The following is a 26069-nucleotide window of genomic DNA, read 5'->3' on the forward strand; positions in this document are numbered from 1 at the left end:
ATGCACAAAAGGATTAGAATATAAAACAATCACTGTCTTTACTTAATATCCATGGTATAGGTTGGCAGTCTGAAAAGCATCCAAGGCAATCTCATTGTAAATAAAAATATTTTATTGATGCATGGATTAATAAAGGATTTTTATTTACAGTCAGAGTGCCTCAGATGCTTTTCAGACTGCCAACCTATACCATGGACGTCTACATTAAGTAAGGTGAATAGTCTGTTTTTCTATTTGACTACTTGCCCTTTCCTTGAAGTGCACCTGATTTTTTTTTTTTAATATCACCAGTGCCTAGTTTTTTTGACCCAGTGCAGCACTCCCTATTTTTCTTCTAGTGCACAAAAGGATTAGAAATGAAAGAATCAGCGAAATGGTGCTTTAGGTGCAAGCTGTTCTCATGTACTGTTTATAATTATGAGCCAGTAATTTGTACTTAACCCACGTAATGGGAAAGGCTGGGATCATGTCACCATTGTGCTGACAGGGGTAAAGAAGGAAGCAATATAAAGAGTGAAAGCATGCCTAAGGAGGTAGGCTGGAGTGGTAGATGGATCCAACAGACACAGGACTTTACGCCGCTGTTCGTGTCCCATGTGAAACCAAGTGTACTCTGAGTTATTTTGGGGTTCGTTATCAGCATGTTTCTTGTCCTAAACCTAACCTACATAACTTTACTTTAAGCATGTGACTTAACCGTAAGTACGCAAGTTAAGGCTAAGTACATAACATGACGACGCATAACTGTATTTCTCTCCTAAACCTACATGTAATCTATGTAACTATATTTTTCTAAACCTAACCTATGTAACTTGCCACAAGAGTTTCACCAGACAGCGAAAAAGTATTAAATCAGAATCTGCAGAAGAGAATGACACCTATACTGACAGGTCCGTCACTCAGCGTCAGTACATGATATCCCTGTCTTTACCTGTCTGACTCTGAAAATAAACTCAGCAACAAACCTTGAAATATGTATTTAATCATTAGGGCTGAGAATGTGTTACTGAAGTCTGCTGCTAAATTCAGCTTCATGTTTCAGTCAGAATAGTTTTTAATAAATCAGAAGCTAAAAAAACGTGTAAACTGTGTCGTTAACGCAGACGAGCGGAGGATTAGCTGGAAAACACCATATTTATTCACTTTACATGGAGCTACAGTTAATACTGAAATATGTTAAATGTTTGCCGAATGTGTTAGTATCTCTTAATAGGTCATCAGAAATCATAAATCATCTTCAGAAGGAGCAGATTTTACCTTAAGCTAGCTCGGGACATGATAAAGTTAACAATATTTTAACGGAGCAAGGCAAGCTAATTGCTAGCGTGCTCGGTTGAAAAGCAAAAAAAATAAAAAAAATATGTTGAGATGGCTGTCAGAGATCAGAGGTATGATCACATAATCCTGTTTGAGCTATAACAGGTGGTGTGTTCCACGTTTTATTTCCCTATTGCTCTTGTAAAGAAGAATAGAGCACTGTAAACAAACTGTTACCATTGGAAATTGCTGGTTTCGGTTCAACGCCGGAAGTTGCACCTATGATTCACGCAAGGTATCATGGGGGCTAGGAATAAGGTGGATACACAACTACACATATACGCATAGTTTGTGTGTATATACATAGTTTGACAATAAAAGGACTATATGTGAAAACACCCTAAAAGAGAGAAGAGCAGAGAGACGGTTATTTCACCTTTGACACAGTCATCATGCATTGCTCCTGAGTTCCTGCCTCTGCTCCAAGACACAGAGAGAGAAAAAGAGACTGATGAGCGATTCGCACAGAATCAAGAGAGAGAGAGGAGGGGTGGATGGGAGTGAGCGAGCAAGCCAAAGAGAGAGAGGGAGTGCTTCTCCCTTCCCCTAGCAACGGTCCGCGGTGGTCGTCTCCAGCCTGTTGTTTTCCCTCTCTCTGTCTCACACACACACACACACGCACGCACCACTCATCCATACACTCCTTCTTCGGCTCTCTCGCTCGTCTGCCTGTTGGACCCCGGGGTGTCTTTTGACATTTTTTCCAAATGATTCTTTTTGCTTCCTCCTGCGAGATGAAGGCTCAAGGATAAGGGAAAGAAAAGAGGCAACGTGAAAAGCAGCAACGTTAAAACGGACGGGAAGAAATAAGAAAGACAGCAGAGTGACTGAGACAGGGAGAGAAAAGCAGGATGGAGCCCCTCAGTGCTCGTGGCCTGCCCCGGCTCTCTTGGATCGACACCCTCTACAGCAGTATGTATCCCTCCATCTATCTATTTACTCCTTTCCACATATCGCTTCCCATTTGCGCTCGTCTTTACCTCTAGCCATTTTACCCAGCTCCCCCTCCTTCTCCATCTCATGGGCTGCCTGTTCGTGTTACATGCACACAGAGAACACTTTGCATTTTCTCAGGACTTCCAATTAGCGTGCATCGCTGTGGCTGTCCATAACAACACGGTCATCTCCCCCCTCTGCTCCTTCTTTTGCCTCCGTTGTCCCGCAGTAGTAACAACTCCGCTGTTGTGGGGCTCTTTGCTGGCACTAGAAGCCGGGGAAAGCCTGAAGAAATCTAGTGTGGGAGAGTGTGAGTCATGCTTACAACCCGGAGGTAGAACTTTATGTTCCATCTTATTGAGGATGCGAGCTGTCTGATGCTGAATTTTTAATCCCCTCTTTATTGTGGTCCTCATACTGTGCTGTAGACACAGTCTGACATGTCATACTGTGTCTACAGCTGGGTCACTTTGGCGCTGTTTTCAAACCAGGTGTTGGCGCTTACAGGTTATGGAACAAGGCTGATACACAACAAAACGATTGCCTCTGCTTTCCAAGATTTTTTTTTTACTGTGTATAAATACAACTTTGTTCTACAGAAGGAATATTTTAATGAGGGTGGTTTAGACCAGGGTATGAACAATAATTCATGCTTCGATTCAGAGCAGTGAGTGTACACCTTTGCAGCGATTACACACATCCCATCAGGCGCAGCTGTGATTCCCTGTTGGTGTGTGCTGTTGAGATACTGTTTGTGTGTGTTGGCAGTTTTGGGCACATGACACAGCCTTTTGGGGTTTGCTCTGCTGTGTCACCATTGTTACCATGCCTTAATCTGCAGAGAGGGAGTGAATAGGAGAGGATGAGGGAGACGGGGTGGTGGTGGTGGTGTTTGGGGTTTAAGTGATACAGAAACAGAAAGAAAGCAACCCAAAATACAAGCGTGTTGTCCGAAGTGTATGTGGTGGGCAGCTGCTACTCTTGTTCTTCAGAGTGGTCTAGAATCTGTCACAAATACACTGAAGCAGCTACACAGGAGTGATAATGTTATTATCACACTGTACAGTTAATTTACAACAAAAGTGTGTGATTCTGTACATTACTGTATCTGTAACATTGCATTTTTTTCCTGAATGAGGTGTGAAAATGAATAATTGCGAGATAAACATATGTGTCATTGAGGTGTGATAACTGAGCCACACATATATTGTATAGTTGCGATTAGCTGTTTCAGTTTTAGACGGAGTAAAAAACAGAATATCAGTTGGGGAAATGTGTATTTGTTTTCTTGCTGAGAGTTGGATGAGGAGATTGATACCGCTCTCATGTCTGTCTCAAGTATACTTAGCTCACCTTAGCTTAGCATGAAGATGGAAAATAGAAAAAACAGCTTGCCTGGCTTTTTCTTTAAGGTTAAAAAAGTCATCTACCTGCCAGCACATTTTTAAAGTCTAGGTAGGTAACCCAATGGCCTGAATAAATGTTGGTATGTTTCTGCAAACCAGGGTTATGTTACATTTGTATGTTATTATGTCACGAATACCCCTACCACCAGCACTATATCCCTGTCGACTAAACGAAAATTTTAATTAAGACTAGTCGACTAGTCTAAAAAAGTAAAACACTCATTTTATGGTGAATGTGCTCCAGCTTGGAGGTCATCATTTTGCGTCCCGGCACGGTGTATTCAGGCTCAACGTATTCCATTAACTTCCTGAAGCCTTTACCTTCAACGAAGTTAAGTGGAAGAGTAACTTACGAGGTCATTGTCGTGATGAGCTGCGTTATCTTCTCAGACCGGGCGGGATCACAGCGTCTCTGGGTGAAAGATGTCAGATTGGTCTGAGTGTGGCTAGCAGTTCCGTTCAGGTTAACATTCAAATGCTTGAGTTGAATGTGGTTGCGCGCTGCTCCAGTCAAATGATTATACGCCAGTTTTTTCTGACGCAGCCTACATGCTAGCTTGTTTTCATTTTCTAGAACAAAGTACTGCCAAACCGTGCTGGTTTTGTGAGAGGACATCTCTCCAATTGCCCACCGTGCTGTTTTAAAACTCCATTTTACTCAAGCATTTCTGCGGAGAGGGGGACTGCTGTCTGACGGCTCTGTAGCCCCCGCTAGTGGCAGGTGGCTGCATGACAGTTAAGCGGCCTTGTACATGAATAAAACACTAACTGGTTTAACCCACTAACATTTCTGGTGCTGACTAGCAAAGGGGATGACATTTTATCGTTTAGACGACTAATCGCGTGCATTAGGAGAAGATCATGTTTTGGCTTAAATATCTGTGTTTTGAGGCACGATCTTGGCTGCAAGAAGAGCAGTGTCTCGGTAAAAAACAATTGCTTTTCGCAGCACTATCCCCACTGGAAACTCAGCAAGAAACACCCGTGGCCACAGAACAACAAACATTACTTAAACAAAAGGAGGACATTCTTCAAAAAGGAACATGGTTTACAGATAACTTTTGGCTTATCTGATTGTAATAGAAAAATTAATTTAAATGTAGATGGGCGATTTAAATAATACTTTGGCAAATACCTTTCTCTGTAAGTCATTAAGCTTACATTCTGATATTCAGACATATTATGATACTTATGATCTCCCACACGATTATCATCACAGAGGTTACAGATCCTCTGGTTTCCATCCAGCCCTTCTTCTCCAGTTTAAGCTCTTGTTTAATTTCGACATGTATATCACATGATGTCGTATATGTCAAGTAGTTGTATATTATTCCACTGAGTTTCTTTACCTTCAGTCAGCCTTAACCAATAGCCAATATTTCTCTTTTTAACTGCAGCACAGAGTGGATTTCTTCCTAACTCATCTCCACATCGTTGTCTTGTTTTTGTCAATTAAAATGTCAGAAAACAGTGAAACATAACCTGTGTAATATCTTAGATTCTAAGGTGATGTCTTCAAATGATTTTATCCGACCAGCAGTCCAAAAATCCAGAGATACTTTGTTTATTATCATGTCAAGAAAATAATAACATTTATAGCCGCCTTTCAAAGCTCTCAAGGACACTTTACAAGACACAGTTTAAAAAAAAAAACAAGCAGTATCCATAGATTATAAAATCAAACAATTCCATAATATACAATAAAAGTTAATAAAATGATCAGACAAAAAAAATCGTAATTATAAGTATTAGGTATAATTACATCATTATAAAATCAGCATCAGTGCAAATCTCAATGTGTGTCACCATTAAGTCAGAACAAGTATGCCAGCATGAACAGGTGTGTTTTCAGACGGGATTTGAAAGTGGAAAGGGAATCAATATTGCAGATGTCATGGGGGAGAGAGTTCCAGAGGTGGGGGTCAGAACGGCGGAAGGCTCTAGAAGCTCTAGTTGGATTGCAGAAGAGGATCTAAGAGTATGTGAAGGAGTGTAGATATGAAGGAGTTCAGACAGGTAGGAAGGGGCTTGACTATAAGGGGCCTTAACGGTGAAAAGTGTCAGATTCTCTCATTTAAGAAGCATGAAACCAGCAAACGTTTGGCTCTTTTGCTTTAAAATGATTATTCAGGTATGTTAATAGTTGCCAGTCAACCGTTTGTCAATCAGCTTATTGATTAATTGACTAAACATCCAGTAAAACAGAAAATAAGAACATCACTTGCCAGTAACTGTGAATGCATCATAGCAGTGAATTATCTCAGTGCTGAATTCTCAGTGCATGCACTAGTCCACTTTCCAGAAATGGATCAGGTCAGTGTGACTGTATGGTAATGAATTCCTATCACCAGGGACTGTATACTTAGCCTGTGTACTATTTTAATATTGCTATTTTGGTTCCCGGCATTGCTGTGACCAGAAACAGAACACATCGCAACTTAACACCTAATGTGCTTCAACACATTTGAAATTCAGCGAGAGGCTGGATGTGTACAATAGGAGACAGACTATTAACATTACAACAGGCTTTATATGAGCTCTTCTGAGGGAAGGGGGCACAATCCTTTCATGCACCTGTCATTTCATCATCCTTTCACTTTCCCACCATCCGCTATCCTTTACTGTGTGTGTGTTGGGTAAGTAAATTGGTACGTCAAGGGCTGGCTTCACTCAGGGGAATAAAAACACACCACCACTTTTATGCATTTTTTTGAGGACTACTTTTAACGGTAGCACACTCCCTCAGTACCACTACACTGACCCTGAAACAGCCCATTCACCAGACCACAGGCTGTAACCCATCCGCACACAACAGAGCCGGTCCCACCCCTCCCATAGTGTAGTCGAGTAGTAGATTACTAAACATGAGGCTGTAATTGCATCCTTTCTCTTCAGCCACTGGAACTGTGTTAATGGCTCAGTGTTAAAGCGGTGACCACACATCCTCCACTCGCTGAGTAAAGTGGGAGTGGATGCTCAAAGCCACAGCTGCCTTGTTCCCCCCACAAGACTGAAGTTTCTCTGTTCAGCTTTACTGTTCAGGACTGCATTCCCTCTGTGTTTGTTACACAGGTGCTAGTTTTGAAGCTAGGTGCATACAGAGTGCAGAAATAAAAAAAAAAGAAGATGCACAAGCTTAAGTTAAGGTGCAGCGCTGCATGCACTCACATCAGTGTAAGTACACAAACACACTCCCAACCAAAATCACTGGCCCAGACCTCTCATCAGTCATCCTCTGCCCCATTTGTCCAGTCAGCAGCATAAGTGGTCGGCTCCCAGGCGGCTATTAGTGTTTTTGTGTGTCGATGTGTGTGTGTCAGTTCTTCAAAACCCTCTTGTTTTCCCTCTCATCCTCTGCTTCTCCACATTTTTTTGTCTTTTCCTGTCCTGATCTCATCGTTTTTTAGCGTGTTTCTCACACATACAAATACGGTTTATCAGCTTTATTATGTTCTGCAGCAGGCTAAAAGCTTTTTTTACCCATGATCTGATTTTAGAAGCATTTTGATGGTGCCTTTGTCTCACTTTCAGTCTCTAACCACTCCATTGGTTGGCCCTATTTTTTATTTTTTTTTGTTTGTTGCTGACTGGTTTGCGTGTACACTAGATATTGTCTCGAACAGCTGCTTTGTACATTTGCGTCTTCCACTGATGATAAACTGTTAATTTGTCTTGCATTATCGCATCAAATCTTGATATAATGTGTATAATGCGCTGGTCAAGTATTTTGGAATATCAGATCATGAAAAAGACTGTTATCAAGCTCCAGTGTATGATTAGGTGAGAAAATCTACCAGCCACTTGTGTATTTTACTAGCATTTGGCTAGTTTTATGGCCCCACAGTTTTGTCAAGCTGTACTTTGGTAACAACTGACCTGAGTTTGTTACACAACTTTTTCAGGGAAGTGGGCCGTCTAGACGGTTGTGGATAAATGGGGAAAATACATCAGTGGCAGGAAGGAAGGAAGGAAGGAAGGAAGGAAGGAAGGAAGGCAGTAATAAATGGCACAGTGGTCAGTGTTCAACATAAGTTTCAAATATGACTCCAAGCAGGAACCTAACGCTAGGCCAGATCACTTCACAAAGCGTTATTATTTACTAATATTTACATCAGATGGCTAAATTACAGTGTATTTGGGTTGCTAATGCTAACATAGGTGTAAGCAGCCTTAATTAGGGCTGCTTGACTGCGGCAGAAATTGTAATCCTGATTATTTTGGTCAATATGAGTGCTGAGTAACTGAGTAGCATGCGTGGGAATTAATTACAGTTAGGGATCAACCAGTATGTTTATGTCAGGGCTGATTACAATACCAATTATTTGTAATCAAGGAGACTGATAACTGATATTTGGAACCAATATACATTTGCAGCAAAAATAGAAATTTCAAATTCAAATTTAAATGCTTTCAAACATCCTATCTTAAATTAAATGACTCAAGAGATTATCTTAACGTCTTTAAGTACTTAGTGGTCAGAACACTGGTTGGTGGTGGGTTTACTATGCCACTGTATTAGGTTTCTGTGAAGTGCAGTTAAGTCTGATTTATTCAGCTAATATACCTAAAATAGATAAATATATCTCGCTTTTTCCCTGAAGATCTGAATAAGTTGCAAAGCTTGTCACTGGTCACTTTTTTAGAAATAAAGTCAGTGAGAGGGTCTGAAAAGTTGCTCAATCTAGCGAGAGTGCACTGCTGTAAAGGAAGGGGTTGCGCTGGATTTATGACAAAATGAAGACATAATTGCAAAATAGAATAGGGCACAATAATTGTTTTATTTTCATTATCTTGTTTTCATAATCGCTGGCAGCCAAAATCATAATTGAAATTAAACTTGATTAATTAATTTTAATTGTATCTCTTAGAAAATTTTCTTTTTTAGTGACACATTTGTTCCAGTAAAGCAAGGCAACACTTTCTTTTCTCATTTTGTTTATTCTGACAATTACATTGGATGGTGAATTATTTTGGTACTTCTTTAAAAAAATATATACGTATTTATATATATATATTTATTTAGGAATAATATAGTAATTTTCAAATTTAAAGATGTTGAATATGGGCGCAGCGTATTGGCAGCTTCAGTTGAAAACAAAAGTGTCTGCATTGCTTGTTAAAACCACATGAATTTAGCACACGTTACCCTCATCTGCACTCAGAGAAATCACTGAATCACCCACAGGAGCTTTTCAGTTCCCCATATTTTCAATGACTCATGCCATCCATGAACTTTCAAGGGCATGTTTGCCTCCACGCCCATAATCTCTGTGCCTAAACTGCACTGTGTTGCCATCTCCACGCGACCAGAATGGCAGACTGACTCTGACTTCTGACTCTGCCAGTCTGCGCTATAACCTTCAGAGAATTAGCCAGACTCCTCTCCGGCTTGCTTCAGTGCCACGTGACGCTAAAGCAACATCAAAGGAGAGCTAGATTATGTAAGAGTCAGAATATGGGCATTTTTGGCATGGCAGAGCCGTCGTGGCACGCGCACATGCAGAGCCACACGCATGCATGTATGTCAAAACGATTTTCCCTAATCCGAGTCACGGTGAGACAGGCTCGAATATATGTGCAGCTCTGAGGGAGGGTTTCTGTACATCCTGTCAGTGTGTTGAGCTGTATTGGAGTTCAGCCCAGCAAGCCATGCTAAAATCCCACTGTGTGAGTCAGGGCGGGCCTTTTACCAGTTTGTAAAGGGTTAAAGGCTGAATAATCCCTTCTTGCTTCTGCCAGGACTGCAGATAATAATATGGAATAACATGTTTCTGGTGAGAAGTAATCTGCTGCCTGCCATACAACTACGCTTTAATCATAAACTGTAGAGAATTATGGACGTAGTGGTGACTCATAGGTCTCAGTAAATCCAAATTTCGGGCAACAGATTAGATCCTGTTTGGAGATATTGTGGGGCAAACAAGCCCTAACCACCAAGGCTAAATGCTGAGGTGTAAGGTAGTTCAAGGCAAGTGTGCTTCTTAATAAATCACCATCAAGATACAGAAGAAAATTTTAGAGTCAATTTGATCACTTAGTGATGAGCAACCCAATCACCAGAAAAAATGTTGGCGGCTGACGGTTTCGGCATACTATGGCTATGTTACATTTGTACATCACTTTAAAGCAGATATGTTGAAACTTTGTTCCTCAGCAATGATGGGTGATGGCGTGGTCAGGTTTAGGCATAAAAAATACCACTTGGTTATGGTTAAGAAAAGATCATGGCTTAAAACACGGGACGGGTCTATAAAAAATGCCCAGGTTCAGTGACTCAAAGGCAGCTGGGAATGGCGCAATGTGCAAGTTTGATTGCTCAAACTCTGCTGCGATATGCTGTGATGTATTGGTAAAAAACACCCAAGTTCGGAGGCTCAAATGCTGTTAGGAAATGCCACCATGTATTGGTAAAAAACACCTAAGTTTGGTGGCGTAAAAGACATGACGTGTCGGGGAACAACACCCAGGTGTGCTGTGTCAAACACTGCTGGAAAACGCTGCAATATGTTGGTGAAAAAACATTCAGTTTTGGTGGCCTAATTGCTTCTGGGAAATGCTGCAGTGTACTGATAAAAAACACCCAGGTTTGGTACCACAGCAAAGGGTTGCCAAAATCAACTGTCAGTTCTGTTGTTCGTTGGTCTCATACAGTCGTCTGCAACTTGGCAGCTGTCTCGCCCAGTTGTCCCGCCGTCCACTATCCCCCTCGTCTACTACGTCACTTTAGAAATATTGATAGAATATGAATGAAACTTACAAATGTATCCATGGTTTGCAGAAACATGCAATTTAAACATTTTCCTCTGGCAACTGGGCTGTAATGAGACACGTGTATTGGCTTCATCACTCACCCATGGCTGTTGTTGTTTTGGAGTTTTTGGTAAGTTAGAAGTTGTTTTAATGTGACAGGTAGGACTTTAGACTCTTGATAAAAAGATTACGTGGCACTTGTATTCAGAGCGAATTGCATCAATGGAAATGAACCAGATGCTAACTGTTTTTTACGGGTTACGCCTCCACATTTCACCACACAGTGGTGGATTTCCCTGGCTGTCAGCTGCTCTGGCTTCCCTCTGCAGCTGTGATGGATGGAGCCAACTTCACTGCTGGCTGGCTGCTCTCAGCTGAATCCAGTCCAGTCCCAGTTCTGTCTTTAAGTGTTTAATGTTAGTTATTTGGCTGTCACATGGCCTGCTTCAGCAAACAGGGGCACAGCAGAGTGATTCTGGATGGCCTCCCAGCAGACTGGCGTAGGGGAGTTTAATACAACAAGGGCTGGGTCTCATTTATCTCGCCCCACAAAATCTATTTTGACCAAACCACCTACCTCTCTCTCTCCCAGTCTCTCTCTCTGTTTGACCAGCCGGTGGCTCCATCCTGAGCTCCAGCAGAAACAAGTCCTGATCAATGGGGTCTGAAAGTGTTTCCAAACATGTCATTTGTGGCTTAACAACAGAGACGAACACAACACAGGCCAAAAGGTCCACCTGAACCTCTGGTTCACTGTGAAGATGCCATATTTTAATTGTTGGAACCAGGTTAGAATGTTAGTCAGTTAATTTTACTGAAGGAGATTAGGAAAAATAGCTGAAATATAAGGATGAGGGAGTCATCGTGCAGCAACTCTTGCTTGCCTTTTTGTGTTTGATGGGAAACGTGACAAAACTAGCTGTTAGCTGGAGTCAGACCCTGGTTGTCTTCAGTTGGGAGATTGTAAATGCTTCATCACAGCATTATTAATCGGTCAATTGCTGTCTCCAGCAAATGGAGCAACAGCAAAGCCCAGGCTTTATTGAGCATATATGTGCTGGGGGAAATGCAGTGTGATTTTGATTCGTCAAAGCTGGCTTACGTCAATTCAGCGTACCTATTGGCAGGGCGGATGCAAACCGAAAAAAACCTTGACCTTATGTAGCTCTTGGGGGAGCTTCCCAGTGGGCAACTCCCAGAACTTTTATCCAAAAATGCCTTATGCCTTTGTAGGAATGAAACTGTGTGTTGTGTGATTTAATCCGTGCTGCATGTCAAGTCTTGAATCATTGTCTTCCCGCTGTAAAAGCTCCTCCATTATGCTGATCAATAGATGAAGCTGTTCCTTTCCTTCTCTGTACTGTAGCTATAGAAACAGACATTTAAATCTGTTCTCACACACACATACACACTGAGCGGGAGAAAGAATCTGAGTCAGCCCAAAGCAGTTTTGTTATGCAATACCGTCATCTCTCCTGCCTCTTCCATGCCATGCTTCTCTGCTTTGTTTTCAAGCATCTTTCTCCCATTGGGCCCGGTAAGGGGTTCATGCTTATGTAATCGGCTTCATGTTCACTTCTCCAAAACAGCCAGGAAACAGTTGTGTGATGCTGCTGAGGGAGAACCAAATGCTCAGTGCTTTGAGCTTCTAACACACAGTGAGAGAGAAACAGAGAGTGGATGTACTGATGGCAAAGTAAACAAGTCAACTGTTACTCCTATCCAGCAATAAAACAGATACTGCTGTATTAAAGACAATATTTACTGCTGTGGCATATTAAGGAGCATGTCAGGATTCAGAGGATAGTACACTTTATGAAAAACACACCTGTTACATATTGTGGCTCCAACAGAGCAGAGCATCCCATTATCACTAGGGCTGGGCATTTTATCGACAATATATCGACACGTGATATGAGACCAGATCGTCTTAGATTTTGGGTATTGCAGTACTGTCAGTGTTGTCTTTTTCTGGCTTTAAAGGCTGCGTTACAGTAAAGTGTTATACTTTTTTATGATTTGATGATTAGTTCTAAAAATCTCATTCCGTAAATATTGTGTGAAAGCACCAATTGTCAGTCCAGCAGTATGGTTGCAATATTGCAGCTGTTGCACGTTATTTGCCAGGGTAAAATTCTGGTGTATGGTCCAAAAGGAAGTGATGAACTGCCAAAAAGCGCCAAGTAAGCTAATACTGTATACACTACTCAAATCATTTGACAGAAGAGAAGTCTGTATATTGTGTAGTGCAGCCAATAGTGCAGTATATGGAGCTTTCCATTTACCATACGGCAGTCATACATAATTTCCTGACCATGCATACATAACGACAGATGGCTTCTGCCTGAAATGAAATATTTAAATTCTTCCAAAATATCATTGGTCTATAGGTCTTTAGTCTGAAAACTAAGACCCTGTTTCCTCCTGGTATTACCATGCGTCTTATGTCATCCAAACACAGGTGGACAGCTCTAGGTCTGTCTGTTCACACCTGGTATTAAAATGTGTCTCCACATGCGTCTCTGGTGACCTCCTATGACCAGATCTCACTTCACAGCTCTTTACGTAAATAAAAACTTTAAACATTATTTCTGTTTGCCAAGACCAAATACTAGTGAAGAAGGAGAAGAAGAAGAGGAGGTAAACTTCCTGTGAAAAGAAATAGGAGTTTCGAAAGACCATGGCAGGCTTGGTGTGTTCCAGGTACACCCAACCACCCAAGATGTTTGACACACTTGTAATACATCTCTATGGGCTTTTCACTGTTGGTGCACATATGAGTACGGCCTACACAGAAGAGGTCAGTTAAGTAGGTGGTCCTTCAATGTGGCCCAGTACACATTAGCATACATACTGCTGAAAGAATGTGGCCAGACACATCTTGGAAGCATTGGGTGCACTCACCTGTACTTAGCTGTCTGTTTGTGCTTGAATCATCCGAGATGCATGTCAATACCACGTGTAAACATATACACAATTATAGTAGCTGTGCAGTTGTATTTAATCATGGATATGGTTAACTTCTCATCGTTCCAAGTGAGTGATTCCAGCTGAGAGAAGTGAAGGCGAGATTTAACACCAAGTAATAACATCAACTTAGCTTCCTCGCCCACACCCCTGCTGGGCTTGTGCTTCTCTGTGCCACGGCTGCCTGGGTTCATTCAATGACAACCTTGTGAATAATAGATGAAGCTTTTGGCTCAGTTGAGTATGTTGTTGTGGCTCTTTCACACACCGCAGAGAAGTTAGAGCAAAGACCTCATCATGTATCACGGGGGCTGAAGGATTAGGGGAGAATATCCAAATGATACCGGACCAGTATTACTCTTCTGTTTTGATCTGAAAGGAAGCAATTTTCTATGAAGCAAATTCCAGGCTACCTGACTGACGTCTGTGTTACTAACAGTCTGTAAATGATAACACTGACAGTTTTGTACTTAAGCTTCTTGGGCTAATGTTAGCCTCTAACTCTCGCTTAAAGGAATTTTTTGCCTTGTCATGATGAAGAAAATGTTGATAGCACAATGTAATTGCTATAAAATAATAACACCATCACCATTAGATTGGTTACCTTGAAGTGTCGCTTCCACTATGTAATTCTGTCTGCCACCAGGTACGATCTTTGAAGAAAGTGAAGGCTCCATTTACAGCACGAAGAAATTAGAGGTCACTGATTTATCAATTTGGCTGATTAATCGGCACGTATAGGACATTTTACAAATTTTTATTATTATATTGGCCTTTAAAAATCTAATATTGGTCGACCTCTAAGTGGAAATGTGGAACCATTCATGTTAGCTCGTAAACAAGATAACGTTGGTAATTAGGGATCCAAAATGTGCAACATTTTCATATCAAACAAAGACAGAGACTGTGTCGTTTTAAGTTGCTATGAGCTGTAAATTCACCTCTTCCAAGCAGAATAGAGAGGATAAAGTTATCTCAGAGCATTAAAGCACAAAGTTTCTCCTCCTTTGTGCTGCTGCATCCTGTCTGCAGGCGACTGTACTAGAGTACCAGTGTGAAAGTCAAGAGTGCTCACACCGCGGCAAAAACCAGGGAACCAAAACGTATCCAGAAGTACACTGCACAGCACACTGACTAGCAGAAAGAAAAAAACTACTCTTCTTGAAGCAATCTCAGGTGACTGACTCTCTGATGGTTAGAAACTCCAATTTTCAAAGGGGCAGCCCTATTCAGTATACTGCTAAAATACAGCAAATTGCTTGTTGAGTTTAAAAAAAGGAAGAGAAAATATTTCCAACATTCATTTATTGAACCAATTGAACATTGAACTGAACACAAAAGGTTCCAATTTTATCGCTGACGATAAAAAAAGATATATTTTGCAGCCCTACACTACATTGCGGAACCAAAACAGGAAGAGGATAGTGCTTTTGTTCTCCCTGGTAGCTACCGCTGCTTGTTAAAAGTTGTCTGTTTCCACTTTAAAATCAGAGCCTATGTTATAAATCACAGTGTCTTTCCATAATAATTTGATAAGAGACAATCTGGGTGAGTTAATGCTCACAAAAACGGCACTCAGCATTAATATTCTTCTTATATTTTTGAAGAAAAACAACCCAGCTCGCTGATAGCTAAGTGAAAATTATCCGATTGCAATGAGCTTAAACTGTAATGTAGCTAGAACACATCAAATAGCAGCATTAGCTAGATTGTGCTTTCGATGCCATCTTAGCGTGGGTGAAGCTCTGAAAATCCTTTGTTGTGCTTGATGTTAGAGGGTGTGTCATGTGTCTGAGTGTGTTTGTGTTCTGTGAATCTGTGGGGACCTTTACCATGTCCTGAGGGGCTGGAGCTGTGTGTGTGTATGTGTGTATGTGTGTGTGTGGTATGTTACTATGGACAGCAGTCATCCTTTAGGGCTATGGTAACCACCAACCCCTTCTTCTTCTGCCACCCATGTCCCCTTCGCCTCAGCCAATCCACACAGAGTAACACCACCGTTCCCGGCCAATGGTGCAGCTGGCGTGTTTACGTGCTCCCGGAAGGCAGAGGCCACGATTAAGCATTCAGGGTAGTCGAGCGGAAGAGAGGGGAGGAGAGGGGGAGACCGGAAAGTGAGACGAGGCCATTATGAGTTGAGAGGGCTGACTGATGCACTCCAGCAACGACCAGTCACCCAGACAGACTCAGGTATACAAACACATATGGGTCATAAATCAGGTTTTCTTAAATGGACTCATATTCCTAAATCATGGATATAAAGCTGAAATGAATGTTTGGTCACGTGTTCACAGCCTATGTTAGAAGCTGTCAAACCAGGAATTCATTAACCTGCAGGTAGTCATCGCTTTCTCTCAGTTTCTGTGTGTGTATATGTGTACATGTGTGGGTATCGTTAAAGATTAATGGCCCCAGTAAGAGTTGGCCTTCTGGTCTCAGTAGGTCATCTTTCTGCTGGGATCTAAGTGGATGTTCACATTCAGCCTGGCTGTCTTTGACATTATAGAGACCCTCAGCAAGAGAGGGGAGAAAAAGAACAGAAGAAACACCCAGGAAGGTTGAAGGGTTAATACATACACACATAATACATAAAAGATTTGGTATAGTGTGGCAGTGTTCTTTTGGCAGCTATTTTAGATTTAGTTTGAGTCTTTTATTCATTTTTGTCCTCCATAGGCTCCAGCTAATAGGTGGAGCTAGCTGCTAACTGCCACTGCTGCAACAGAAACACTCCACAAATCCATTCAACAGCTCGACCATCCACAGTCAGACAAACGCGGCTGCTTATTTACTGTAGAATTACATCTCAAAGCAAGTGATAACGGCTGACGCTGCTACGATGTGAGTGTTTTGCACTCTATTGAAACATCCTGGCATCGGCTATACTGGAGTTTACCAGCCCATCGTTGCTCCGATCTCATACCATTCATACGGCATTAGAGAATAATTACAAGCACGGCCTTTCTTGGCTTCCCAGTTTAAAACATTTTTCTAATATGTTTCATAAAATAATTTATCATTTTGTCCACCACTAACTTTTTCGTTCAGTCTCGTCTCGTGAACAAAAACAAAACATACATTTCGTCATAGGTTTTATTAGGGCTGTACCCAAATATTCGGATATTCGAATATTCGTTTCTATGGGTAGGTATTCGTTATGAGAATTTGGTATTCGATATTCATTTTTTTATTTACTTTTTTTGGTTTGTTTGTTTTTTTAATTTTTTTTTTAACATTTTTTTGGTGCTAAATGTAGTCTTTTTGTTGTTGGTAAATGTAGGTTATCAATAAAAATCAAAACTTTTAAATTGCATTGTTAAAAATGTAAAAATATAGTATTGCCTACCAACGTAGCTTTTGCGCACAGCACGCTTGAGCGCATCCGTCTGAGGCTGTGGATCGATGCCAAGTTTTACCACTTTATCACTATTTCCTCTCACTTGTAGCTGTTTTTTCGTTATCTTTTGAATTTAATATGAATTATGGAGCCGTTTTTTATCAACGTTTGTTTTCCCCGTTTTGTACAATAAATTATTGTTTGTGTTTTGTGTAAAGTAAAGTTTCAACAAGTTTCTTTTGGAGTGCGAGACACAAGTGTGTTTTGAAAACGACCACGGACTGTCACCTGCTCAACGCATAAGTACGTTCGGATGCCATGACAGTAATAGCCAATAATGTCAAAATATCATTTACAGACCGATTTAACAGATGATCACTGCTGCCCGACCCGCAGGTCCATTTGCGGGTCCTGCGGGTTATGGGTCGACCCGTGCATCACTACTCAGCTCGGTCTATAAGGCTGTACACAACAGTAAGGCTATGGAGAATATATTCTATTCAGGCTGGCAGAACCAGCAGCGCATCGGCTCTACAGTGCACGGCACTGCTAATTAACCATTTTATTGCAGCACAGAGTGTCTGCCAGCAACCAATTACTTGCAGAGGCTTCCTACAACTTGTTTCAACGGTTCCGATTTAATCAGAAGACAAATTAAACAGGATGACTAACCAATGTGAAAATCAAAAGAAAGCATAGAATAATGTACTGAAGGAGACTGTTGTGCCATCACATTTTTTTGTGGTTTGAGAGCAAAGATCCGGTCGCCGCTATGCAAAACTCCGCAATACAGTTAGGTCCGAAAAACCCCCGGAGTCACTCATAGTGACCACGTTTACATACACATAATATTCTGGTTTTTGGCCTTATCCCGAAAAAGCCAACATTCCCACTAAGCTGTTTACGTGGCTAATAGAAATTAGTATTCCACTAATATTCCTGTTTACATGCAGCTGTGCACACTCCAATTTAGGTCTGCTGTATTAATCAAATTATTATCAAAGTCACAATATGGCCGAGTGCAATATCCACATTGCAGGAGCTGCAATTTTTTGATAAGGGTAAAATGCATCATAAAGTACCTTTTATAAATAAAGCATTGTGTTGCTACAGACATGTCCCAGTCTACAAATCATATTCCAGACATAAGGGAACATGCTTGTTTGGTACAGACCCTGGCAAAAAACAGATGATTCTCATACTAAAATTGCCACTCATATTTCCGTTGGAATATCTGTCCACATAATCGTAACATTATTTTTTTGTCATAAAGTGAAAATATGGAAAAGTGGAATGGCTGCAGCTGCCTGTACAATTTTGCTTTTTGAGTGAATACCGGTGGCGGGCTTATTAGACCGTGCCTCCCTCTTCCATCTTTTGATCACCTTCTTGCAAAGGTCAGCGTTGGGATATTTGTGCATATCTAAAAACCTGTTGATATTCAAGTCTTTCATAATGTTTAAAATAGGGCTGGGAATCACCAGAGAATCTACAGTACGATATTATCATGATACTTAAGTCACGTTATTGTCATGTTATTGTTATTTTAAATATGTTGTGATAGGGCTGTGCGATATGCCACACAAAAATATCGTGATACTGTGCTGTATCGATTTTTTTCCCCTCACCCCTAGTTTAAAACTATGAGTTCTTGTCTTCACTAGGGTTGGGTCGGTATGAGGAAAAAAAAAACGGTCTGTTTTTTGTAAAATACCGCATCAAGTCGGTAATACCGGATTTTCGCCACTTGGGGCACAATTGACTCATTTAAAATAAAAAACGACCTTAGGACAACAGAGTGACAGTAACAAGTTGTTTCTTTTATTCCTTACAAATAAATTTTGCAGCTTACTCAGTCAGTGCAAACAAGGGTTGCCTCCTCCTGTATACATGTCCAAATGCTCCTATAACCCAAATAATATTGGCATATCCCACGTCTTATTTTGGAAATGTTACATTCAGAATATATGGAATATGGTGTTTACTTGACCTGTATCATATTCAGAATAATAGTAGAATATTAGTGTGCATCTGAGGTATGAGGTAGCAGAAGGATGCATGCTTTTGTCTTTTCCTGTGGGACACCTAATATTTGTGAAGTTTATTTATTCATGTGTGCCCATCATCTCTCCGTTGTGTTCTGTGTTATATTCTCCCTCTCTAAATATAAATAGGATGCTGGCACCTGTACAGATAGCAAGGCCGCTCTTTTAAATCACTGTCCACTTTTTATTCACCACTTAAGTGTGACCTTTTGTAGATGGATTCAACTCAAAATCAATTGAGTGATATCCAAAAGGTCTCTCGCCAGTCTGTGTGTGTGTGTGTGTGTGTGTGTGTGTGTGTGTGTGTGTGTGTGTGTGTGTGTGTGTAATGTGCTGACACGCTCATGCCAGATGGGTTTGTGTCTCCGAGCGCTCCCTGTTTATCAGGCATCGTGCAGCATCCCTTCTTACTCTCTTATCTCTTCTGTCACTCTTTCCAACGAGTCGCTCAATAGAAATCTCTTAAAATAAACTTCCAAGACAAACGCGGCTGAGGCCAGCCTCATTATCTGTAAAGGCTGTGCATTAGTTTGCGTTCGTGCGTAAACAACAACAGGATGGTCGGTGACACGTGAGACACCTTGTGGGTTTTACTGCTCGGCAAATACACAGCAGTAACAGTTGGCTAATGGGTGGTGAGTATGAGAGAACAGCAAAGCATCGCTGCATGACCCTGTTAGAGTCAGAGAAATCTGCAGAGAGGCCTGTTAACTGCAGGTGTTTCTCTTTATACCTGCACTCCTGCCATCAGTGCTCGAGAGACAAAGGAGCTGCCACGGCGTGGGATTGTTTCCAGCTCTTTTTTTTCTGAATAGTGTTTGTTTTTTTGTCAACTTCTGATCTAGTCTCATTGAAATCCAGGTACCATTCATTAAAAGTGTGTCGGTATGCCAATTTTGTATTCAAAAAGGTTTCATTTGACAACTAATGCCAGCCTTACGCCAAATGACAAATTTACAGTGTTGGGATAAAATCATGAGAGTTTTGGTGGATTTGTGGCGTGTGGCTCCCGTGATCTCGATCTCGTCTTCACATTCCAATAAAATCAAACATGTATAATATTATCGTAAGCTTTTAGTCTTGGCTCATTAAAATATCGAATTCAATGACGTGAACACTGTCAACAATCAATCGCTGCACTCTCTTCAACACCAAACAGGAAGTAGCAAACCAGATAGGCAGTAAGCATGGAGGAGACTGTGAGGAGGCGCAAGTACGCAAACAAGTCTCAGTTCTCTTGGAGTGTGCAAAGGAGGAGAAACTGGAGAAACTGGAGTTCTGGAGAGAAGAAGGGTCCGTGTTCAATTCGCTGGGTATCTGATCCACCAACCAGCACTTATCATAGTGAGTAGAGTGATCTAAATTAACCTCTCCTTCCCACGGTCTCCTCCCACTGAAATAGCATATTTAACCAGCAGCTTAACAAGAATACCGTCTTCATATGTCGTACAATATGTCGTATTTCTTAAAGGGAGTTGGGCGTAATATTTTCCACCAGGAGCAGGATGGGACATAATCTCAAAAGGAATCTAGTTGCAGTCTTGCAAATAGAGACCCTGCGAGATCCCCAGTCTTTGCAAAATCTTATAGACTGTGACTAAAAACACATACTGTCTTTAGATGTGAGAGGGTGTCAGAATTTTAGTCTTTTAAAAGTATTTTCAAAGTCTTCTAGTGTACCGTAGGCATAACGTGTTTTAAACAGTGGTCTCTAGTTTTCGAGGCAGTACGTGTTTGGCCCCAGAGGTTTTTAAAGCTTGAAAGTAAAAAGAAGTACATAAATGTCTGGCTTGGCGTGATGCAATCATGTGCAATAGTTCTCGCATTGGTAAGGTTGGTATGCTCGTGCTGATGTGGCAGACTGATAGCAGTTTTCTATTTTAACATATCTAAGTGATCACTGTGGTAGAATTCAACAAGATGTTGACTGGTTTTAAAGATGACTAGCTTAGCAGCTCTTTTCCAAAACATTTTGGGACTTTTGCTCTTTATTAGCCAGTAAATATCTCTGAAAATTGCCTTCAGAATCCTCCTCGCCTGCTCATGTGAATCATAAAACGGCCTTGTAAGTAGTTAGATCCAGCAGAAAGTTTGATGTATTCTCACTTGGAGTGTACGCCCACACGCTGCCAGTTAGTTTTTATCTCTGTGTCTCTTTTTGGCCTAATTAGTCTTGAGATGAATTTCTTCTTTGTCACAAACTTTTCCATCGATTTCTGTCCTCGCTTTGACTCCCGTAGGAGAGGGTCTCTCTTTTCAATAATCGCTCTCCTTGGCCTTCCATTTCTAATAACTTTAATGGCGTTATTGTGCTGTGAAAGATTAACCTGACCATGCAGCACACCACTGCTCAGGGTGCCCTCTTCTATCTGATACACCTAGAGTGTATCAGACTCATTGCCTCTAATCTGCATCATATTGTCCTAATTGGGCTGGGGAGTGCAATAAATAGACACTACAATCACTGCCAGGGTTGCCCTGAGGGCTATCACCAGCAGCTTGCATTTTAATAGCTTCACTCATTGTAGCTTTTTTGTTTCACTGCACGGTTTGATACACTTTCCATTAGCACATGCCCACGAACGAATGCAGAGGGTAGTGCTGCACGCTGAGGTGTAGATGCCCACACAGTACAGCTGCTGTACAGTGCTTTGCTGTGCTGAATGTGGGTGTGTGTTGGCTGTGATAGCGCCACAGTACATGTGAAGGATTGATTTCCTCGTACCTGCTTATAAACACAGGGAGGGTTGTGCGGTGGGATATAAAATGTTGTGTCAGTGAGGGTTTGTGTCTTGTTATGTGTGTGCAGAGGTGTGTCTGCACTTGAATGTGACCTCTTGTGTTTGTGTGTGCAGACAGACACGGCTTCGGGCCCCGTGCACCACAGTGGTTGTCCTAATCTATGGAAGCAGTGGGTTGTGTCCAACCAGACCCAGCCTTGGGGATTTAGGCCAGCTAATTACAATGTATAGTGGCTGGCTGCCATGGTAACATTGGTTGGTTTGGTTTGAGGGTAACAGCAATTCATGCATGTGGCTCCGCAGTGGAGGGGGCCCTTATCTCTCGCTGCCTACGGGCATATGGCACGTGAAGATATGCAGCTGTAGTAGGATTGTCATTCATTTGAGGTATAAAGGGATGATTCTGCCTCTTATCGGATGCCTCTCTGGCAGGGAAGTGCTTTGGATGTTTGCACACAGGTTGTGGAGTGGATAAAAGCCACACATGGTCATTAGCATCATCTCAGTACATTTGTATTGGGATGCATTAGTCCAGTCGCAAGAGGAAAATGTCGGCATTTCTGCAAACCACGAATATGTTACATATGTGTTTGATTTGTATCATTGTAATGTTTCCAAAGTAAAAAAGCTAAAAAGCTGACTCTGTTATTGGGAGGTTGAGGGGATAGTGGATGGTGTGACATTTAGGCAAGATGGCTGCCAAGCTGCAGACCACTGTTCGGGACTAACGAACTACAAAACGATTTGTTTTTTAGCAAGACATTAGCGGCACTTCCAACTGCTACTGTTACATCAAAGGCTGGTGTTTAAAGTCACATATTTTCTGCATTTCAAGCAGTGATTGTGCCACCAAAACAGTTTTTTTAGTGACACATCTGTGGCATTTCCAGCCGCAATGATGCCACCAAAACTGGATGTTTTTAGCAAGACATTTGTGGCATTTCCAGCCATTATTGTACCACCAAAACTGGATGTATTTAGCAAGACATCTGCGGCATATCAAGGCTTTATTGAAGCCATTATTGTGCCACCAAAACTGGAAGTTTTTAGCAAGACATCTGTGGCATATCAAGGCATTATTGAAGCCATTATTGTGCCACCAAAACTGGATGTTTTTAGCAAGAAATCTGTAGCATTTCCAGCCATTATTGTGTCACCAAAATCGGGTGTTTTATTAAGACATCAGTGGCATTTTCAGTGGTGATTGAACCACTAAAACTGTATTTTAAGCCCAAATCATGATCTTTTCTCAACCATAACCAAGTGGTTTTTGTGCTAAACATAACCATGCATTAACCACGGATTTGTAGCAACTTAAAACTTCAACATATCCACTACATAATACCATATCCCTGGTTTGCAGAAATGTACAACACCAACAGTTATTCTAGGGACTGGGTTGGATGCATCCACAGCGTCTAACAGCCCGTGTTAGATGTTACATGCTGTTAAGGTTTTGATTTTGGATTGGCAACTCTCCCGTCATCTTCCATTAAACCACAATTCACTGGAGCTTTTCCCTTTCTGTCTGCGCTTTCTTTCATCTTTCTCTCACTCTCCAGTAACTAATGTGTGGGAGTCCTGCAGCTTATTGACCTTTAAAGTGTGCTCTGCCTGTTTCCTGAGCACAGTGGTTCACTCTATTCAAGGAGCATACCCATTATCATCTTGATCAGGCTGGATGAGGGAAAGGGGGGAACAAAGACCCCGGCTTAACTGGATGACTCAGACTGCAGCTCCTCACTGCTCTTGACCCCTGCGTAGTTAGCATCATTTAGCATTAATGTAACATTAAGCCAGGGGAAAATAGTGGGGGAAGTCCTCATTGTTGAAACAGAATGTGCACACACTGAATTCAAACTGTAATTTTAGGGCTGAATCATTCGAAAGGCCGCTATTCTCTCTTTCTCTCAGGTATAATCTGTGGATTATATCTGTCCAAAAATTAGATTAAGATCAATAGCAATAAATGAATACCTTTGGAAGTAAATTAATATTAGTAAGAGTACTCTTGAGAGATTGGCTTGCACTTGGAGTCACTGTACACGTAATTTCTTTCACTCACAGTCCCATCACCCTTGATGTTCTGCTAGTTGTCACCATGTATTGAAGGTGACCATGATGCATTCACACCTCTCCATGCTGCAGTGTCCAGGCATACACTCAGTACCCTATATTTATTGCCGTTCCTACCTGCCACATCCTGCATTCATGTGAAATTCATGTCGGTGGCAGTAGTTATTTTTAGAGCATTAAGCTCTGAAAGTTATATACTGTATATATTGACTGTTTGATCATGCAGCCTGCAGTGGATGAACAGGTCCTCATTAATCAGTTAAAGTAAGTTATTTATAGACACTTAGAGAAGGGGAAATGAGAATAACTCCTGCAATGGATTCAAGGCTGATACGGTATTTTGTTTGGATGGTTTTATAGGACCATGAGGTTGTGTGTTTTTGGGAAAGTTTGCCTGCTGCTTTTATTCTTTTTCACTTTTCATGGTAAAGAACCTCACCTGAAATGCCATTTTATTGCTAGTTAACATATGCAAGGTACGTCACATACTTGACTTACATCTCATATAACGTAGACTCATGTAGACCCCACACAGAATGCACAATCATGCTGCCCTAAGAAAGCGACTAAGAAGTTGCCTACTTAAATGTACAAATGTACAATGTGTAAAGATTTTCCAACAACTTCACCTGTTTTTCCTGCAAATCCCCAATAAAACTTGACTCCATTTAGCTGCAGAGAACCATGCAAAGTTCCTTTCAAGATGCTATTTTATTAAAATACACTTTGCTTAGCTCATCAGATGTGTTTCCAGTGTACTAAGTGGTTAAGAGACTGCCTTAGACATCATCTTGAATTCATCCCTAGACTATTCCTTGTATAAGACTGTGTTGTTGTCGACTATTGTGCAACAAACATCTGTTAACAAAATGCTTCACCAACACCACAAACAGCCTCCTTGTCAAATAAAAATTCCAATTTAAGGCTCAAATAACAGGCGAGATTGGAATCTGTCATTGTGCAGCGAGACTTCTCTCTGAATCTCTGAATCTCTCTGAATCTGCTATCTATGTGCACATGTGGCTGCATGTTCACTCACGTGTGTCTAGAGTTGTTTGAGGATCTGCGTGTGTGTATGTGCATAAGGAAGAAGGTGGGTGTGTCTGCATATTGATCACTACCTAAGCTGGATTGATCACAGTTGCGGTGGCTCCCTGGAGGACGCAGTGTGCAGTAAGGAACACAATCTGTCGCTCCACACCTGCCCCTCTGGCTGGTGGCTGTTTGTTGTCAGCCGACAGGTTTACCTTTGGTTTGTGGATGGTTTTTGAACAGAGACTGTGTGAAGAGAAAGACCCCTGATTCTTTGGTCTGGTTCACAGATAAAAAGAATCAATTAAAAACCGGGATGCCACTAATGATTATTTTCTTTTAAGATGAAAATGCCCATTATTTTCTCAATTATTAATTAATTATTTTGTCAATAAAATGTTTGACAATAGTGAAACATGCCCAGTGTAATTTCCCAGAGCCCAAACGGACGTCTTCAATTGCTATGTTTTATTTGAGAGTCCAAAATTCCAAAGGTTGTCAGTTTATTATTATGAAAGACATAGACTCACAAGTCAGTCTTTAGACGCTTTGCTTAACTAAAGACTGATGACTTTCTCCCTGATTTTGTGTTTAGATGGGCGGATACAATTTCAGAGTTTAAAAAAACTCCCTACGTTGCAGAACCAATAGTAAATCTGCAGGGCGGTCCTTCGGTGGCTCGTTGAACTTTTGTGCTCGTAAACATAGTCCCACTAGAAACACGTGTAGCGGTACCGGACTATAGAGGGAATCGCCTTTTTGTTTACAAATACTTCCGGGTAGAAAACCAGCAGAGCTTTTAGCTATATATATATATAGCCTATATATCACATTTTTCACATCACTGTATCACCGTTTGGACTAATCTGATGTTTGTAAAGTCTATAAACACAATGATTGAGCAAACATTACTATTTCTGTGTGCACGTTTAGCTGGGCTAACCGTTAGCTGTTAGCCCTGTTAGCCGTTAGCAGTGTCTGTAATAGGTAATAACTCATTAAACGGTCCGTGAAAAAAATATCTTTTCCAGCAGATATCTTAGTTACAGCATGATTGAGCTAGCAAATCAGTTTTGTGTTGCTATGTGTGGTATTTATTCAGTTTTGGGAAATCACAATGTCTAGAAAGCATCAGTGGCTGCAGCTGACAGGGACAGCTAACAGCAGCAGCAAAGCTAACATCAGGACATCGTCTGTTAAAAGCCTCCCGTTGTCGGATACGACATGACACTACTTCAGTTAGCTCAATAATGTTGTAACTAAGACACCCGCTGGAAAAACATTTTCTTCACGGATGAGCACACGTTTGATAAAACGGAGTTAAATCTCTCGGCATCCATTTTCAAGCTCTCTGTGTGTTTGTTTCCTTGCGGACGAGAAAAGGAGGAGCGCACATTTCTGAGAAGGTGTGTCCTTTTCAAAAATGCAAGAGGCGTTACTTTGTTGCTGGCCGTTTTCGCCG

At 41.3% G+C, this 26069-nt stretch overlaps 1 protein-coding gene across 2 annotated transcripts in view; it reads left to right on the top strand.

Annotated features, from left to right (window-relative positions):
• Window positions 1-26069, top strand: part of abr (ABR activator of RhoGEF and GTPase) — a 209596-nt gene that overhangs the window by 30555 nt on the left and 152972 nt on the right. The window contains exon 1 of one of the 2 annotated variants that reach the window (XM_078172358.1): window positions 1914-2229. The exons of the other annotated variant lie outside the window; for it this stretch is intronic. Within the exon in view, the coding sequence (XP_078028484.1) occupies window positions 2169-2229 (61 nt within the window). The 5' untranslated portion in view covers window positions 1914-2168. Of the gene's footprint in view, window positions 1-1913; window positions 2230-26069 lie in introns of those variants that run through there. 2 annotated transcript variants of the gene reach the window in all.

Source organism: Epinephelus lanceolatus, chromosome 11, assembly GCF_041903045.1.
Source record: "Epinephelus lanceolatus isolate andai-2023 chromosome 11, ASM4190304v1, whole genome shotgun sequence".
In the NCBI taxonomy this organism is placed as follows: domain Eukaryota; kingdom Metazoa; phylum Chordata; class Actinopteri; order Perciformes; family Serranidae; genus Epinephelus; species Epinephelus lanceolatus.